The sequence below is a fragment of the Lathamus discolor genome, chromosome 1, assembly GCF_037157495.1.
Source record: "Lathamus discolor isolate bLatDis1 chromosome 1, bLatDis1.hap1, whole genome shotgun sequence".
Classification (NCBI taxonomy): Eukaryota; Metazoa; Chordata; class Aves; order Psittaciformes; family Psittacidae; genus Lathamus; species Lathamus discolor.
In genome coordinates this window covers 134,635,872-134,655,868 of record NC_088884.1, presented here as the reverse complement: position 1 = coordinate 134,655,868, position 19,997 = coordinate 134,635,872, and the positions used below count along the sequence as shown (strand labels likewise).

The window sequence follows — 19,997 nt, the reverse complement described above, 5'->3', positions numbered from 1 at the left end:
GGACTAAAAAGTGTTAGGATATCAAGGTGCAGTCAGTTGCCTAAGAGAAATTTGGCCTATATCAGAATATTTCCTGATTTATGTGATTATCTGCAATCTATTCAGCGATAGCTTTCTATTTGAAAAAATAAAGTTTCTTCAGAATGCAGTGAAGCCAGTAGTAAAATTGTACATACTGTCTTTATACTCCTGAAGTACTAGCTTGATTACCTAGCGTAGTACACTTAACAGGTTAGTTTCGTTACTAGCTTTTCACCCAGTGTGTTGGGAAAAGACAAACCAAAATACATGCACGGTTTAGAATGTTATGGTGAGCTTCACAGTATTGCACAAGAGCTGTGTGAAGGTAATGTTAGACGTTGCTGAATCTGAAGGAGTCAAGGCAATCGTTTGTTGGCAACAAGCTTCCAAGTAAAACAGTGTATGGGACTTCTCTGTGTGAGACTTTTCTGGTATCACATATTTCTTTTCCCTAAGTAAGGCCTATTCTGAAAAATCTTTTGGTTTTCTGTACAAAGTAGGTTATTAGGCTTACTTCCTGTGTTAATTTGAAAGTTGTGTATTTTTATTAGTTCTCTTTGGTTTATCTCTTTGCTTCGGATATTAAAGCTTTTGGAAGTACAAGTGCACATCCATTTTAGCTCCTTATGTTTTATTGCACGTTACCAGCTGGAGTGCTTCATGCAAAATTAGTGAATCTTTTGAAATGAACAGGAAGATTTAATCCAAGTCCTGCTAATCTGAGGAAGTTTTACAAAAGAGTATGCTTACTTTTTTTTTTTTTTTATTTAACCTGCTTTATGTTTTTTTTTTTGTTTCATTTTGGTTTTTTTTTTAAGAAAAGACCTCAACATAATATATTTTTGAAGCAATATCAGAACCATAACTGTCTTTTAGCAGCAGAAAATTTGATTTATTGGTATTCTCATGTTAAACAGAACTGTAATCTCTCCTTCACTTTTGTGTTTACAAATCTCAGCTAAATTCTTAGACTAGGAGCGAAAACCTAAAAGATATTTTTTAAAGGCTTTATAGTCTCAAATAAATGTATCTGTCTCAGAAACGTGTATGATTTACATAGATCAAAGCTTCCTTTGGTCTCAAAACTTCTGATGACCAGCTGTGCCATGCCTTTTAAGGAGCTCCAAGGGCTGTCTTCTGCTAATTTTTAAGATGGAAGATTTGGCAGGCAAAATGCAATTTTCCTTTACCCTTATAGTTCACTACTTCCTTCCCCTGATACAGCTATTGCTACTCTTTTTATAGCATTACTGATTTGTCAAAATGTCACAAGATGAACTAATTTTTTCCTCATTCAGTTTTTTTAAAGTCCTAGAAAATCATCTTCTCTCCTTAGATTTTCTTGCACAGTATTTAAGGTTTATCCTTGTCTTGCTTGTCATCATGTTCTCTTATTTCAGAGTATCCCTGTTTCAGTATGTTTTGTTAAGCTAGTTTATTCTTCCCTCCACAGAGACCCTCATCAGTTTGTATACCCTTTCACTAACTCATGTATTTTATCAGAGATCTCACACCTTCCAGTTCTGAATTTCATTTGTCTTTTGTTCAGTTCCCCTTCTTCACTTTCTGTTCTCCTCTTTTTCCTTCTATCTCAGCACCCAGCTTCTGTGCAAGTCGGAATATTCGCATTTTCTCCACTCTTTTTTTTTTTTTTAGGTCTTATTTGATAAAGGCAGCTTCCACAGTATCGCTAAGCAGAGAACTGAAGAATTAAAACAAGATGAATTGTTTCATTGATCCTGATGTGCTGTAGGTGTAGCAATCCACCTAGAGCATGGCCAATGCAACCTCACTAAATCTGAGTAACTTGAGAGACTCAAAAGCCTCTGCTGAGCATGTGTGACATCCAGCTTGATTAAAAAAAACCCCGAATAACTAAATAGATCTTCATAGGAATCATTGGATGAATTGTTTGCCTTGAGGGTTGTCTTAGCTTGCTTATAGATCATTCATGTGATGGAATGCTTTATTGCAAAAGAAAAGCCATTCACAGTAATTTTTCTTTTCCTTATACACTTACAGTTCAGCCAAAATATTTTTGGGATCTCAATCTTAAAAGCAACTTAAAAAGTTGATGTCAAAATGGAATGTGCTAGATTGGTTTATAAGACATTTGGTTTATAATGCATTCTGTCTGTAGCAAAATACAAAACTTGTATTAATTTAAATTCAATGTGATACATATTCATAAAGCAGTTCTCAGCGTAGTAACTATTTCTCTTTGTAGCTACATTTTTCTTTCATCTTAGTATTTGAGTGACTGACAATATCCTGTTGTGATTATTACTAAATAGGATAAATATAACGCTGCATTTTCTGAAGTTTCCAGTTTTTAATGAAAGTTAAATGATTGTTGTACTGGTATTTTGTATGTAGACAGTCAGCCTTACATCTACTCGTTTGCCTCCAGTAGCAACCTGTTTGGTTTCATTTTATGTATCCTTTCTGTTTAAGACTACACTGAGTTATTTTCTTAAATACTTAAAATCCAGTTGTCTACATAGAAGACTAAATTGTGCTATAAGCTATATAGAGGATCACCCAGCCTCCTGCTTAAGACTGTAGGAGCTGTGATGATGCAAAGGCAGAATATAGGTATGAAGTGTTTAATCTTAAACATTCCTCATCCTTGTCCTCAATTACAGAATCTTTTGGCTGAGAAGGTGGAACAGCTGATGGAATGGAGCTCAAGGCGCTCAGTCATCCGCATGAATGGAGACAAATTCCGAAGATTTGTGAAGGCTCCACCTCGTAACTACTCTGTGGTAGTGATGTTCACTGCTCTCCAGCCACAGCGGCAGTGCTCTGTTTGCAGGTAATTTATACCTTAGTGATCTTTTTCTCCTTCCTTATGACAAGTTTTTCACCTTCCTTACCACAAGTTTTCAAGTGAATCTTTTAATCAATGTCCAGTACACTGAGTAGGATTGTTCTCTGCATGGGATAGATGCTCACTATTTAACAGGCTCATGTATTTATTACCGCATCTTTTCAACTGCGTTTTAATCTGTATGTCAAGTTTTAGAAGTCTCCCTAGTTTTGGGTTTTATTAAATTACAGTTGAATAAAATGTATAGAACTGAGGAAAACTTTCTCTTTAAGAAATCTGCTTTATTTATTTCAGGCAACCATGATCTTTCCAAAGACATTTGAAAGTGACGGAAGTGAATCATTAATATTTAATAATACTACACTTCACTGATTTTTTAATTTTTTTTTTCCAGCTGACATGTCTGAGGCTGTGATGCAGAGGTGAATTACCCTGTGATTTCACAACTTTGAGCAGTTCTTACGTACAAGCATGTTTTTCCACAAGGAGATGCTTATTGTGGAATACTGTCTAGCACTACACTTTGATATGTTCTGGTGGTTCCTTTTAGAATATGTATTAGAGTGGCTCTGGTATTCTTCTAAGATCTTTCTCTGCAAGTTCCTAGTTCAGTAAATTAATCCAAAAAATGGCTAATGATATACATGGAAATAAGACCAAGGGACTGAAAGCTAGTAAGGTAATTAAATGCATGACTAAAAGAGAAGCTGTGCTAATAAAATCTTCTTAGGCCAAAATATGCATTAGAAATTGTTGTGTTTAGTAACAGATTGGATCATTATGCAGGGAGTTCTAAACTGTATTTATATAAGCAGCAAAATACTTCGTATATATATTATAAGCAGCAAAATACTTCGTAGAACTGTGCAATACATAAGCTGTATATGAAGAAATATTATTTCTTGGTTTTAAATAGGTGTACTTTAAACAATAATGCAAAATGGGTAAATGTGGCAGCATGTTAGATTTCTTAGGTGTTGGAATGTGACATTTGCAATAGAAACTTTTAACTTGTGTACTTGTAGTCATATATGGGTTTTATTAGATTTTTTTTTATAGATTAATTTTTCATCATTGAAGTCAGTTGGTCAGTTTTGAGGGAGAGTATATAAACTTCATTCCTGCGAGTTAACCCTCCACAACCGAACAGTGAAGGCGGGAAGGAGTAGGTACAGAAGCTCCAATGTTCTTAAGTCCAATTAACAGCCCTTGGTTGCTGTTATTTCTTCTTTGTGTTGCCACAGTCCAGCTTCAGGAGATGAAATAGGAATTGAAATTTTACCATATTGTTTTAAATAATTTCTCTTTTCCTACAAAGTAGGTAAAGCTACAAGAGATACGTTAAGTTTAGCTTTATTAAGGTTAGTTTGTCATAATGGCCATAGCAAATTCTTTCCCTGTCTTATGTACAGCTCTTTTGTAGGGCATGTGAAAACAATATAAATATTGATGTTATTAAGGAAGTTAATTTTGCTTACAGCTGTATATTGTTTACTGAAAAAGAACTTATAAACTTTGCCCTGTAATATGCCAGGCTAGCCATTTATGTAAGATCCAACTGAAAATCTTGAAGCATAAAATAAAGGAAAAAATCAACATACTACTTTCAGTTGGGTTTGTTTAAATGAATGTGGATTTGTGATCCACTTTTTCATGGGAAATAAAAGGAATTTAATGAGGTTGATCGTACTGCACATAAAACCATTATCAGGAAAATTGACGTTTTCAAATCAATGGCTAATTAATGGACAGCAGCACTGAAAGGATATGAAATGCATGCATTACTTTATTGTTAGCTATTTACTAGCCAGTTTGCTTAAAGGAAAAATAGATTTTTATCTTAATCTGTAATATTCTATGAGGATACTTTTGTCCAAGATTTCAGTTAATTGCTACTCATCAAAATATTTGCAGAAGAGTTACATACAAAAAGAAATCAATGTCATATATCAAATAGAAAAAGGCACCTGGACTGGAATTTTTTACTTTGAATAACTTTGTCACAAGCATTAGTACTTCCTCCCCCCTACACTAAAATTTGAGCCTTGTTATGTTTATGCACCACAGAATCAGCTTTTTTTTTTTTTTTTTTTTTTTAAAGAAGGTTTTGTCTTTTCCCTTTGTGCCTGGATTTGATGTTTCAGTGTGTTCTCTTTTCTAAACATCCAGGGGATGAAGAGAGGAGCAGTATTTTCAAAACGGAAAAAAGATGTTTGTGCGCTGCATAGAGCTACATCAAATGCTAAATGTGAAAAACACAGAACTATTGAACAAAAAAACAACCAAAACAGTAAATAACAAGTTGGGGAGGAATGGAAGGCAATGTGGTCCTGTTCTGGAGAAGAGCAGTGAAAGCTTATTGCTATTAGAGCCGGCCGTTGTAGATTTGCATGTTTGAGGCCCGAAGAGATCATGTGTGTCCTATCTTGTTAAACTATATTCTTTGTTGTATCTGATTTTGCATTTAGTTATATTTAGAGTGTTGTTAAAATGAGTTTACAGTAAAATCAGTATGACTTTTCTGGCAGCTGTTTTGAATGATTGTGCTACTGGGGATGGAGAAGTAGCTTTTTGCATTCAGAAAATTAGTGTCACTTTTGGCACTCTTCAAAGTGAATACAAAGTCAGTTTGGTGAACCAAGTTCTCTGTCATACTAAGGACTGTTATGCCTGTCCGTTGCTGAAGGATGATGTAGTTTGGGTGTTGTCTAGAAGGTCTGAAGGAAGGAATTCTGCCCCCTTCAACCCCTCCCAACCCACCCATCCCCAATCCTATTTAATGCTCAAGAAGTTCCAAATTTTGGGTAAAACTTGGTTGAGGTGATCTTAGCCAAGTCATTAAATGCCTGTAGGCTTGATACTTAAACGTTTTAAAGAAGTCTTACCTATCCATGTAGCAAAGAGCTATATGTAGAAAGCTGACCAAATTCATCTTGGAGAATCAAAGGCTTTTCGGTGCACAGTGAGGAAGACATTGTAGCATCAATCACATAAGTCACTTAATAGCTATGATTTGTGAAAGCATTTGGAAATAATACCAGCTTCTTCTTAAAATGCCACGCACAAAGAAGTCCCTGGCACTACAGATATTTGGATGAAACTTCTGTATGTAAAAAAATGTCCTTTCAGATAAAGGAGCTGATTTTTTTTCAGTAAAACAAAAGCATATTTTGTGTTTCGTAGGTATTCCCTAGCAAAAGTTATTTAACATAATGCAATTCATATGATATTATCCCACTGTAAAATTATCACTTTTAAATGTTAGAATCATGTCTGCAGCAGCTTTGTTTGCATGTTAGTAGCGCCTCTAGTCATGCCTCTAGAGTGTTTTTCAAAGAAATTCCATCTTCATCCTAAAGCAGAATTTGGAGTACAACATTTCCATCTAGCTTTGTGGACAAGCAAGTTTGAATTTTCTAGTCCAAAAAGTATTCTAAGCTATGCGATTCCTTCACAACTATGTAAGTGGTAGCATAAACATGAGTTTTGCTGTTGACATAATTGTTTAGGTTCAAGATGACATAGCTGCTATTGAGATATGAATTAACCATAACAGATTAGATATCCTATGTGCTTTAGATTGTGAAGTCATTGGTGGGGATGGGATGTATTTCTAACAGTTGAAGATAGGGGGTTTTCTTCATGTGTGTTTGGAAGCATGTTTGATTAAACAGTTTTGGTCCCAGGAAATCGAACTCAGTCTTAATTGACTTTGTGTGTTACTGCTATTCTTGGTCTATACACTCTGCACATTGGAGTTTGATACATGAAAGGGACCTCTACACTGTGATGATGAATCGGTTTGTGGCTTTTATTTTTGTTTGGATGAACAATCAGAAATAGAATCTAACTCAAAGCAGTGATTCCTCTGGATGTAAGACCACTTTCTGTTTTTCCAATGTGCTGAACTACTCACTCAACTAGATAGTTTCACATCAGTCACACTACTGAAAAAAACCACCACCTTACGTAAGAAAGAGAACAAAAGAATGGTCACTCTGACAACAGCATCTTCACAGAGGTGAAGACTGTTTCTCATCCTGTACTTTTGTACTGCATACAGGCAAACAGTAGCTACTAGCCTGACTTGAATGCATTTTTGAGTGAAAATTCTTTTCAGCTTCTCTGCTTTTCATCTTCTGTGCCTTGCAGTCTGTTCTCATATTTTATTACCGCTACATTTTCCGAAAAGGTTCAACACCATTTTACCAACCAGACTTCAGCAACAACCCCCCACCCTCACTCAACTCAATTGAGTATTAGTGCTTTGATTTTCAGCTGCACCTAGGCTTTAGCTCTAGCCTGCTGAAACTGTCACTGTGCTGTTTCTCTGCTTCATTCATTGTTACCATTAGCTTGTTCTTTGTTGCTGTACCGTTTGATCAAGCTATAAGCAAATTATATGAGGTCTTTTATTTTCTAAGCTTTGCTTCTCTCATCTCACTGGCAGAAGCAACTGTCTCTGTTTTGCATATCAGAGATGTCTTGTATTTTTGTCTGGTTACTTTTTCAAATTCATTACTGGGGTATTTTAATTTAGAAGGGGATATCCGAGTCAGAGAAATGAAACTGATCACTTGAGTTCCCCCTCCACCCCCGAACAGAAGCCCATCAACAAAAGGATGCGTATTTTTTTCTCAATGTCTTTTTTTCTCCTTCGTGTTTCTTTGGAGCAGTGTTAGAGGCTAAAGTACAGAGTTTCAGTGGATAGAGTCTATACCTTGACCTGGTTCAGTAGTTTGTTATAGGATAATAGTTAAAATATGTTACTTAGACATGTCATCTCTCTGTGAATTTTAAGCCAGCTGAAACAAATGGATCTTGTTGTGCATACTTTGTTGTACCTGCTTATACCTGTGCATTCCCAAATGTTTCTTTTATAGGTGTAACTGAACCAGTTTGAATAATTGCAAATAAAGTTAAAGCTTATGATTAGCATCATAAATGGTCAGGAGAAAAATGGGGAAATGCAACAGAGGAAGACTGTAGTTAGTAATGGCAGGTGACCATCTGCAGAGACAAACATGTAAACTGCCCAAACTGAAATAGTGATATTTCAGTCCTGGATGGTGTTTAATAGTGTTTTACTGTGGAAGTAACAAATCTGCTTCCAGATTCTTGGAAAACACAGTTTTGTAAAGACAGTATTTATGAAGAAGCTGCTAGAAATGGCTGGTAATGCAAAGGAGTTTGTGTTGACAATAATTTTCTTCACCAGACTATTGCATTTTTAAAAGCATCAGAAGTTTCATTATAATGAAAGGAGCACTGATTACTCCCGTTAGCTGAAGTTGCATGTGTGTAAATATACATATGAAGTATATACATAAAATATGAGAGATCACACATAATTTTATTAACATCTGCCCTGTCAATGAGATCTCCAAGGGGAAGTTTTTAATCTAGAAAAGAGAATAATTCTGTTGGTTTCCCTGTTCAAGGAGGTATCTCAGAAAACTGTTTTCAAGCAGCCAATCAAAGAGTAGTTCAACAACAAAAAGAATTCTGACAGTTAAGGAGGTGTCTTCAGAAAGAAAAAAACAGGATCCTCTGCCTTTCAGTTTTTTTGCTGGTTGATCAAGAGCAGGTAGTGAGAAAATCATTGACAGGTCTCTTAACTGTACTGAGAGTGAATTATCTTTTGAACTTTTGTTCAAAGAAGGAAAAGGAAATGTGCAGGGAGCTGTTGGAAGTTCTGCAATTGCTTTTCCAGTGCACTTCAGGAGCTTGATAAAAGTATTGATGAGTCCTGTTTAACAAGGCATCATAAGAGACTCATTCTTCCTGTGGTCACAGGTCCCCTTTCACCCACTACAAAAATATGATCTAGCTTCTTTTCATCTGTAGAATATTGGAAATTTCATGGGATGCTGTAAATACAATAGCATGGGTTTTAGCTTGCTTTCTACTCCTATTCCTATTATAGATATCTAGATTGCATAAACACTGTAGTTTTCAACTAGTGTCCATACTCTCTTCATTTTGTTGTGTGTGTTGATTTTTTTTTTTTGACACGTTTGTAGATTCTCCAGTGCTTTTTGTTGTGACATTATGAGTCAACCTAAACAAAAATAAAAGCAAATATTCTGAATTTATTATTTTCTTGATACTGAGAGGAAGTCAAAATATGCATTCAGCTGTCTCTTCACTTTGTGAAAACTACTGCAAACAGAAAACAAAAGTTGTTTTGGAGGTAAATTGCAGCACTGATGACCATTTACTTTAAACAGGTGGGTAAGAATGGGTAGGTGACCTGGTAATGCATTCTTTGCCAATTGTACATTTGTAATTGTTTTGTGCAGTCCATAGTTTGCCAGAAAAGAATGTTTTACTGGTTTCTTTGGCAGATAATTCCACAGTCTCCTTTATTGTTTTCCTAATATTCTGTTTATGGTTTTTTTACTATAATGTTGCTCTTATTGGATACAATTAATCCAATTTAATACAGCTCAAGCTATAAGAATCTGATTATCTACCTTATCTTTTAAAATAAAACTTCTAATGTTTCATGGACACTTCCAATGTACTAGAAGAAAATTTTGTAGAGCATTTGCTTAGGAGGCTACTTTTTGTTGTGTTGAATTTCCTAGGTAAATCTAATAGTAACATTCCCTTTTGATTTGCCCACTATTTTCTGGTAACTGATTAATACTACTACTGTTGTTGCTAGTTCCTGTGTTGCTGTTGTGATTAAATTCTTAAGAGATGACTGTAGCAGCAATAGCATTTAAATCTTCTATCAAAAAATCCTGTAAACTAACGAGCAGTGTTACTATTACTGTAATACTGTAGTGTTACTATGCATGTTACTATTCTGATGAGTTCATACCAAATGTAGTTCTGCCTTATGCCTTTATAGTATTTCATATAATGATAATTTCATATACTTGGCATTACTTCATAGAAACAAACACAGAATTGATATTAACTAATGATAGCTACAGGTAGATAAGAAGTGACAAAGTTGATGTTGCCTGATGTTAATTGGAGGTTGACTTTTTTCACTGCCTAGTACTTATGCCTTTTTTGTATCTGAAAAAGAGTAACAAGTGCTACTGTTAGTGTGATTGTATCAGCATTGTATCCATTGGAAATTACCCAGTGGACTGTAGGATGTTCTTCAGTTCTGCACTTGGTATTCCTGTAGCTTTGTATTTCTGCCTCTCCTTGTTTCACTATTGCTTCTACACAGTCCTCAAAACCTGCAGAGAGGATGTGTTACAGAATGCAAAAGGTTGTCTTAGATTTTCAATAAATGGATTCAAAGCATAATTTCATCTTCACACTGAAGATAGCAAAGCAAAGTGATACTTTCTACCAATTATATTCATTCAAAATAGTTCAAAGATGCAGAATACATGGAGATCAATGGAAACAAGTCTTCTCTCAAATAGTGGGGACATTACTGGAGTATCTGAATCTCCCAGAAATACTGTTTCATCCCAAGTGAAAGGTAGACTGAGAAGAATGATGGCATCAAAATGAAGTGATTTTTATCTTGTTCTTATAATAAAAATGGTTCAGCTTTAATATAGTGGGTTTAACAGAACAGTGCCCTACGGATACTAAGATTTTACAGCATTCCTTTGATGTTATCTGACTGCCCTCTTCAGGATGACAGTGAATATGTTAGTCTCCTTAATGTTAGCATCTGTTTCTAGAAATAACTAACGCCTAAAACACTTTTATTCTTTTTATACAATTGCAAACTTTGCCCATTGGGGAACTGTGTTAAGTAGCAGATTTTAATCAGTCTGACAATAATGGTGAAAGTTGAGTTTTGTGTGATTTTGTAATGATTTCATAATATTTAGCATGTGTTTTGTTGGTTTTTTTTGGGGGGGGGGCAGGGCAAGAGAGCATAGAATTTCATTTTAACTGTTTTTCTTAAATGATAGATTTTTTTCGTATACAGCATATTCCTTGATACAACACAATTCCACTGGAGTTGTAATATATTTCATGACTAAGGATGATCTCAGGAAATGGGGAGGTTCTTGACATAGAATCACACAATAGTTAGGATTAGAAAGGACCTTAAGATCATCCAGTTCCAACAAGAATTTTTTATTTAATTAATAATATAAAATAATTTAGTTTCTTTGCTAAAATAATTAGCAAAGGAGCCTGTGGAAAGCCAAAACTACTGCAGGGATCCTTTCAGATTGTTTTTTAATATTTTTTCTTTATTTTTTTCCTTCTTTTTCTTCTGAATTATTCATTGCTATGGATTTTTCCTGAGGTAGAACCTGTGGTTGTGTGGGTCTGTGGTTGTGTGTTTAGGGAATGTCTTTGCTGGAAAGGGATCCCAAAATTATTCTCATGATACCATACTTGAGGGTCACATAAGCATGTCCTTACATGTATCTGTTAGCAGATTGTGTCATGCTTGCTACTCAGTCCACTCCTCATCTCTGAGACTTTTAAATATGGAAAACATTAATTTTTGTTAACATCATCTTGGGGTTTCTGTGCCATACTTTGACTTAACAATTTTGGAGAAGATAAGTTTGAAGCAAAAAGTTGCATAACTAGCTGGAACTTTTAATAATATGGCTGTTGAGAATGATACTGCTGCAAGTGTGATTCATCTGACTGCTGCAGCTGGTTATAGAATCTTTCTTGCCAGCAAATGCCACATGGATGTACATTTGTTTCTTTTCCTTAACAGGCAAGCTAATGAAGAGTATCAAGTGCTGGCTAATTCATGGCGCTATTCATCTGCTTTCTCAAACAAACTGTTTTTCACAATAGTGGATTATGATGAAGGTGCAGATGTTTTTCAACAGGTAAATGTTGAACATTGTAAGACAGTCTTCATTTTTAGAACTACATGTTGATTTGCCAACTGGTACAAAATAAATTATTTTCTCTGTGTAGGTATGTACCTCTGTGTTTTGTATACAAGTTCTTCCTGGTTAAAAACACCAGGCATTAGGGCTTCTGTGACATTAGCAATGGCAGATTATACCAGTAGCAACTTCTAGTATTTTCCAAATGCTGTTTATAATGTTTATTTATACATTACGTTATATGTATACAGACTGTTTTTCAACCCGTAATTAATGTCATTTATTTATATTAAGTGCAGTGTAATTAACATTTGAATTTAAAGATTTCCTTTATTTTATCGTTAGGGGAAAAACGCTTTTTAAGTAAAAGAGCTTTTTAATTGCTTTTATATAATACAATATTCTTCAACTCCAGTAATATTTGTATTATTCTGGAAGTTGTTCAAGGAAAAGAAAAGAGTCTGGTTTAGATTTTCTGCTTTGAAGAGTGAAAAATCAACTGTTGGAGAACAATCTAAGGTTCACTCTTAAATCGAGTTGTCAAGGCGAAACACATCACTTGAAAATAAATAATAAATACTGACATGCATTTCCCTGATATTTATCCATTGATTGAAGCAAAACATGCAGATCAAGAGGAGTGACAAGTTTTGAAGCTCCCTCTATTTTTAACCACCTCTTGGAGAAGAAATTTTCCAGGAGAAAAATTTATTTTTGAAATACTAAATTTAAAAAGTCTAATTACTGTTTAGTAAATATTTTTTCTTCCAGTTGAGATCTGAGAATGTGTTGTGTAAAGAATGTTTATTAACGGCTTAGGATTTTGCCTTAAAAATTTTAGTTCAAACAATCTTTAAAATCATTTTACATTATCCTACATGGTTACAGTAATGCAATATGTTGTTTGATCTTGCCTTAAGCCAACCAGTACATATTAGAATAGCCCAGTCCAACTTAGTCCTTGTGTACAAGAGTACAGATTCAGTTTATTTCAGGTGGTATGCATTTAAAGTAATGTAAAAACAAGACAATTAGATAAAATAGGTAAGATTTTGACTGTATTTGAGAAAAATGGTGTAAAGGATAAGTGATACTAATGGCTATTTAAAGGTGGATTTGGAGGAAGTGTGGTTTAGGCTTGCTTTATGTTTTTGTGTACAAACAAGTCATGTAATATGGATGCCATAGCATTAAAACCCTCAAAAGTCATGGGACTGATTTTTCAGCTTTTATTCTGTTTGTAGAGAAATGACAAAGCAGTTGCAAAGCAGCTTACCCCAAACTCTATACGGTGTCAGGACATATATGTATCTTATAAAATATTTTATAAAACTATTTCACAACATTTATCATAGTCTTTCTTTTTTTTTTTTTTTTTTTCCAAATCAGTTCACTAAAGAAGTGGGCTATTTTTCTTTTAGATGTAAAATATTTTAGTAGCTGGTGATTTCTATTCAGTTCTGTACTTGGTTAAATGTTGAGGTTTGGTAATGTGATGAAACTCATTTTGCAGTAGTGAAACAAGTTTACTCTGCCTTTGTTATTTAAAGCTCTCCATATTGCATCATCTTTAATTATTGTTCTGATTTTGTTTATGATTCTATGTTACGTTTTTCAAGTGTTTTGCTGCACTGTTTCTAAGATGGACTGAATATGGAGGAATTTGATATACTAAAATTATATCCTCCTATACCAAAGTTGAAGTCAAATTTAAAGTGGAAAATATAAATGTATTTGTTTATCACCTTTGTTTTCTTTGATATACTGTGAATAGTTCCAGTGACATCAACACAGTCATGTAATTTCTAGGGCAAGTTATGTAGTCTAAGCTAGTTACGTAGGCCTTTCTGAATTCAAAAAAGACTAGTCAGTGTTGGGTGGTCCATCTTGAAGCGAATGGAAGACTTAATTAACGTTGTATTAGGCAAGAGAAACAGTCACACGATTTTCCTGCCCTAGAATTGTAGCCAAATATATTTGAACAGATCGAATAAATGTGGGGTCTCTGTTTTACTAGTTACAGGAAAGTTCCAGTGTATAAGAACTTCAAGACACTCAGAAAAGTTTGGGGGTGAAACACTCTGAGTAATTAAACATCCCTGTCTACTGGAAGGAATGTTCTTTCTTTGCAGGACTGTACTTGGAGATGTATAAAAATAGACTAATGTATAGAGGAAATTATTATTTTTCATGCTGATTAGACTTGTGCTGTCATGTATGTAAAAGGTAAAATTTTTTGGGGTAGAGTTACAATATTTTTTCCTGGTTTTTTTTTTTCCTATTTTTTGTAGCTGAATATGAACTCTGCTCCGACTTTCATGCATTTTCCTCCAAAAGGTAAACCCAAGAGAGCTGACACGTTTGACCTGCAGAGAATCGGCTTTGCAGCTGAGCAGCTAGCTAAATGGATAGCTGACAGAACAGATGTTCATGTAAGTCTTTCGACAGTTTTAAAAGTTGAAATCAAATGTATCTTTGTAATCTGTGTCAATTTATGCAGTTTTGCAGATTATATTCCACTCTTGCTTTGTTGAATTGTAATGTAGTCTTTATTTTGGATGAAAACAGGTAGTGGTACTGTGATATTTAGTTGTTAATAAGTAAATCATATATAATGCAAACCTTATACAAAACAGAAAGATCCAGAGGTAGGTGCTCCTAATCCCGACACCCTGCAAATGTGTTGAAGAAATAATGTTTCGGAGTTTAGCAGTTCAATATGATGCTTAAAACTTTTTTCCAATTTGTGTATTAAAGGAAGTACTGTTTTTTTCTTACATAAATATAAGCTTAGGGTTTAGTCTTCCTGGTGCTGAAACCAGATTTCAGGTACTCCTTGTTTGTTTATATATAAGACAATCTGTATGTATGCATTTATTGCAATCTGTATTTTCATTTATCTTTTCCAGATTAGAGTGTTCAGGCCTCCTAACTATTCTGGTACAATTGCACTGGCTCTTCTGGTATCTCTTGTCGGTGGATTGTTATATCTGCGAAGAAATAACTTGGAGTTCATCTACAACAAAACTGGCTGGGCCATGGCAGCTCTGGTATGCAGATTTTCCTTACCAGTCTATTTTTTATTAGCTCCTTATCTTAGCATATGTGTCTTCATTACTTGCACAATAAGTAAATTAAAAAACATTTCATTAATACAGTGTTCAGTATGGTACTATCAAAGATTCATAATCTAGATTTTGAGGCTAATTCTCATTAGCTTTATCAGTCACTAATATTTCTAATAAAAAGTGTTACTAATCTTCACTGCTGTTGTTCAACCTGCCCTTTTTTGTAAAATCAGTAATATCATTGATTTAGTGTGGATATTAATTTCAGACTATATCGCCTTAGAGTAGTGAAAGGTTAAGAAAAGTAACAAAGGCTTTTAAAAGTTTGTGAGAAAATTATAAAAGAACTAGGAAATAAAGAAAAAGTTGTAATTTTTTTCAAGACTGATTTGAGTAGTACTGACATTAACATTGCAGTCTTAACCTAAATGAGAATAAGATGATCTTACAGAGTTAACTCTGAGGAAATTTTAAAACTGTCCAACAGCATGTTTGAAATACACACTTGATAGTGTACTGCAGTATTTTTGTTTATATAGTGGCTTTCAAATTGCTTGAGTAGACTGAAAAATGTGGATTGTGCAGCATAGTCAGCTGTCTCAGTTTTAGGTAGGAGATAGCATGCAAGGATGGCAGATGAGACAATTAATGTGTATCGGTAACTACTAGTTACTCTGCCATCACTGTGACTGGCAGAAGAGGAAAAATATTGAGTAGCAGCATCTAAGGCTGGTAGGGATAAAAATTTATAGGGACACAAAGTCAGGAGAATGATTATCAACACTAGAATAGTGTCTAGGGTTACCAAGCAATACATTACTTGGGAAAAGTACTTTTTAGCAATTTGTTTATTATTTGACAAAATAAGCCAAGGTTTTTTTTCTTTTTTCATGTAAATGGTTATTTATTAATTTTAAAGACGTTGTTTCAACTTGCATAAATGTGAATTAGCCTTTCTTTGACAGCACATGGCTAGGATGGAATATGAGTTGTGCAGCAGTATTTGTATTTTATTTCTCATCTAAGCTCCCATTTCCATGAAAGTTTGGACCAGATGGTCTTTCAAATTCCCTTCCAATGTGGGTGATTTTATGATCCTGTGTATTTTAGCTCTGCAAGAAGTAAGTTAATGATACATCCTGTGTTTGGTTTTGCCTTTTCAAAGCCACATCGCGTTGATGGTTTGCTGTTCTGCTTCAGTTCAACATTATGAGAAGTTACCATCTTTTTTGACACTTTCAGCTGATTAGGCACATTGGCAGCCTTTATTGTATTATATACATATTACATATATGAAGTTACCTGATACTTGTTGGGCTCTAATTCAGTTTTGCAGCTAAATGATTAAGATCTTAAAGCAAACTCTTTGTCCAGAGTTCTTTAACATTACTCTTGAATAATGGCTACTGATAATGCTGTTTTCTCTGCTGTGCTATCATAGCATTTCCTACAAGTGTACATGGCATACATCCTTTGTTTAAGCAGTTTGTTAATCTACCACATATACTGAGGAAGGAATAAAGAACAACATTTCAAATAAACCACCTACAGGACTAGATTTCAAGCAGAATACTTCCTTTTGACCTAGAGAGCCAGGGGCAGAATGTCTTCTCTGTTCCAGGATGTCATTTGGAGGATCCTGAGCTCTAGCACAGTTTTGACAGTTCTCTTTCAAAGTCCATCATATTTAGTGCCATGTATTTTTCTACATTACCAGCATTTTTCAATGATATTTAAAGATAATTCTGCCGCCAGTAAGCTCAAATTTTATATGTACCAATCTAATTTTTTTTTTTTTTTTTAGTCCTAATCTGTAGAGATCACTTTAGTAAAGCAGTAATTAGCACAACAAAATAGATGTTTTTGTCAAACATCAAATAAAGATATAATCAGGGCATTTCCTTTGTTTAACCGTGCAATATATCTCTGCAGACAGCAATTTCATTCCGATTTCATACCTCAGGGATTCAGATCAGAAGTTTAATGTTTGAATGTTTTGGGGAATTGAGTTTTTTGTCTTGCAGAGGTTAAAAATCAGTTAGTCAAATCAAGAATGATTCTGTTACAATCTGTATTCAATAAATAGTTAAAGACATAATTAACTTCCTAATTGAGTTAAGAAAATGAATACATCAATTCTTTCTTATTTGCAGTTCTCCTTAGCAGTAGTTGGACATTTTACATGTAACTGTAAATTACAATGCTGAAAACTTATAATCACATTCAATTGAACCTGTGTGGACAGGGTCAATGTCCAAATGTGATCAAGCATTTAAAGAAATTATGTTGATGCCATTCAGTAGTTTTCATCCTGCTGATTATATTGACAAGCAGTAATAACATTAAAAGGAATTAAAATGGCATTAATGCTGTTTATTGTTGTTGTTAATACTGTTTTCTGTAAAATTCTTTTTACTTTAAAAAGGAATAGCACTTAGAGGGTGTTTTAGAAAAAGGTCCTGCATCTGAAAGTATCTAGCAATTAATTATGGCTTTGAACCAATGCTTCCCAGTTTAATCATTACTCTTCTTTCACCTTCACAATGTTGTCAAAGGCCCATACTACAAAATGGTGTTTTAGCAAAGATCATGCAGTTGCCAGAAGTCCTTTTGGTTTTATTCAGATCTACAAGTGGACATACAAGCTAATGTTGTAAGTTCTTTTTGGTGAAATCAGCAGGGATGCCAGATTGCAGGCCTCTTCACAGGTAAGCTTATTTCTGTAAAACGACTAGAATAGGTTAAGATCTGTAGACAGATGTATTCATTTGAAGATCTTGTGTAGTTATGAATCTCCTCCATGGTGCTTTTTCTACCAATAAAACTTTGAGCTTCTTTTTTCACAGTAGCTCATTAAAAGGAAAAATAGGCAAGATGGTATCTAGTAGAGGAGAGTCATGTCTAATAAAATGTATTTAGGAAGGGTATGACTAATAAATAATTATATTCCTCATTAATATTTTTTCCTTTCTCAACTTTAAAAAACAAATAAACCCTTGAAAGCCTGGACAACTACAGGAAGCCCATGTTTTTGGTAAGAGCTTTGGCAATTAGTTTCTTATTGGCAGTTCCTTTTACAGATATTGTGAACTGAGAAAGCACAGGAGATTTTTTTTTCTAAAAGCTGTAGGTTTGGGTTTTGATTGGTTTTCAGGTGATGTTGTACTGTTAGGTAGCCAGCATTCATTAATCATTTGAAAAATAACCTTTTAAATTTCAACTGAATCTTTCATCTATATCCTGGAATTCTGACAACTGTATCATAGCAAACAGACAAGTCTCTTGTTTACTTTTCCTTGTCTTTCAGAGCTTCGTAGTTTGTTTTGAAGAGCATTTATGTGCTGCCAAAAGTTGGATACTTTTTATTTGAATGAAAAATTCACAGTACCTCTCTCCCTGATTGAACGATCCTAAAATTAGAAAAAAATTCTCAGCATAAAATGCCTCTGTGGTTTTGTGTGGGTTTTTTTGTTGTGGGTTGTTTTTTTTTTTTCTTTGTTGACTATCAGGGAAAGAGGGAATCCCCAAAATGTTGGCTGAATTTATATCTCCATTGATAGAAAAAAAGTTGTGTCTCATAAGAGATATTTCCAATGCTGTTTTATGAGAATATTTAAGAATGCAGTTTTTAGTGATAACGTGTAGTGGTTTTGGTAAACTTTCAGAAGCAAGACCAGAGCTTTCATCTCAGACGTTGACACCAGTCATAAGGCTGTTGAACTGGTTTTGTCCTCAACATTAAATTGTGCAACAGCAATGCTATTAGTGATTTCATCCCCCTGTAGAAGCACTGCAGACTCTGGTAGTATCTTGTATGCCTTAGGCATTTTTACTTGCAACATTACCCAGAAGACTCTTAGAATGGCAAACCAGATGACTGAATCGCAGTATACCCCATAAGATGTCTTTTTGAGGTCACATCCAAAATTTATCCCCTAGACTTTAATTCAGATCTTACTCTTCATCTGTGGGCATTTTTCTCTCTCCCATGGTCTCACAAAGATGAGGAAGGACTTCAGTTCTTAGATATTTGCAGAGTTCTGCTCACTTACAGAAAGAAGCAATTTAGATTCTTGTCAAGACTCTTCATGTCTTAAGTAGAGAGAATAAAAGGTCAGATGACATAAACTGGGTGGATTTCTAACATTTTAGAAGGAATTGCTGCATTTTGGACAACTCAGTACTGGTGCTGAGAGCTTGTTCAGCTGTCTAGAATGTGAGCTACAAGGGTGAATAGGGGCTATGAGGGTTTCTTTTAAAGCATTTTCTTTACTAGGCTGCCATTGTGGTTTTCTGCATGTAATTTTTGGTTTTATGTGTGTATTTCAGATTTGCCTGTATACCAGTGGAATGTGGGAAGGCAAAGTCTGCTCAGGTTAGAAGGCAGCTGCCTAGGAGTTGACTCCACTGGGCAAAATATATGAAGTTGCTTGAATTAGGAGACAAAGCATGTGCTTCCGATTGTCATAACAGTTAATGGCTATGAGAAATGTGTTCTGTGCTGATATACTCCACAGTACTACACAATACAGTACATTCGTCATCAGTTACTGCTCCAAAAGAGCTTGCTCTGAAAGGGTATCATGGTTGTGAGTGACTTCTTTACCCTCTTGTGGGAATGAGGCTAAAAAAGTAATGTGTTTTATTCAAAGACACGGCTAGAAAAAATTAGGCTTCTCCGTACGAGTAGATAGGCATCTCGAAAGAACAGCAATAAATGCAAGTTATTAATTTCCTTTTCTTCCCATAGTTAGAGAGGGGGGAAAAATGCATGGCATTTTTTAAAGATATAGAAACCCATTCTCTTTGCTTCTATATTGTACTTCTATCCTTGAATCGTATAGCTTATATTGGACATTCTAAGAAGTGATGGATTGTTATTTAGAAATTGAGTACAGATCCTGTAATTCTGTAGGCTTCTTTGAGTACAGAAGCAAAGTTAAACTGGAAAGAAAGGATTACATTTCTTTAAAACAATAATCGTGAAATGGTTGAAACTTACATATCCAGAATAGTATAGAATACGTACAGAGCTAGATGCCTGTGTCTGCCTCGGTTTTTTTTTTAACTATGCTTAAAATTAACTACTGATTAATGAATCTAGAATGTTATTTTTCTTATGTGAACAGATATTTAACTGTTATAAAGTATATGACTATGCATAAACTGGGGTGGAGTGTTTTAAATCTTTCCATATGGAAGAAGATTTGGTCCTAGAGAATGTAAATTAAGTACGGTAATGGGTAGAATAACTTCTCATAGAAAACTCACTTTCAGAGAGCCACA

At 34.6% G+C, this 19,997-nt stretch overlaps 1 protein-coding gene across 1 annotated transcript in view; it reads left to right on the top strand.

Moving 5' to 3' along the window:
• TUSC3 (tumor suppressor candidate 3) overlaps nucleotides 1-19,997 on the top strand; it is a 120,352-nt gene that overhangs the window by 41,420 nt on the left and 58,935 nt on the right. The window contains exons 2-5 of the mRNA XM_065696800.1: nucleotides 2,667-2,836; nucleotides 11,523-11,640; nucleotides 13,935-14,075; nucleotides 14,553-14,693. Coding sequence (XP_065552872.1) covers nucleotides 2,667-2,836; nucleotides 11,523-11,640; nucleotides 13,935-14,075; nucleotides 14,553-14,693 — 570 coding nt within the window. The remainder of the gene's footprint in view (nucleotides 1-2,666; nucleotides 2,837-11,522; nucleotides 11,641-13,934; nucleotides 14,076-14,552; nucleotides 14,694-19,997) is intronic.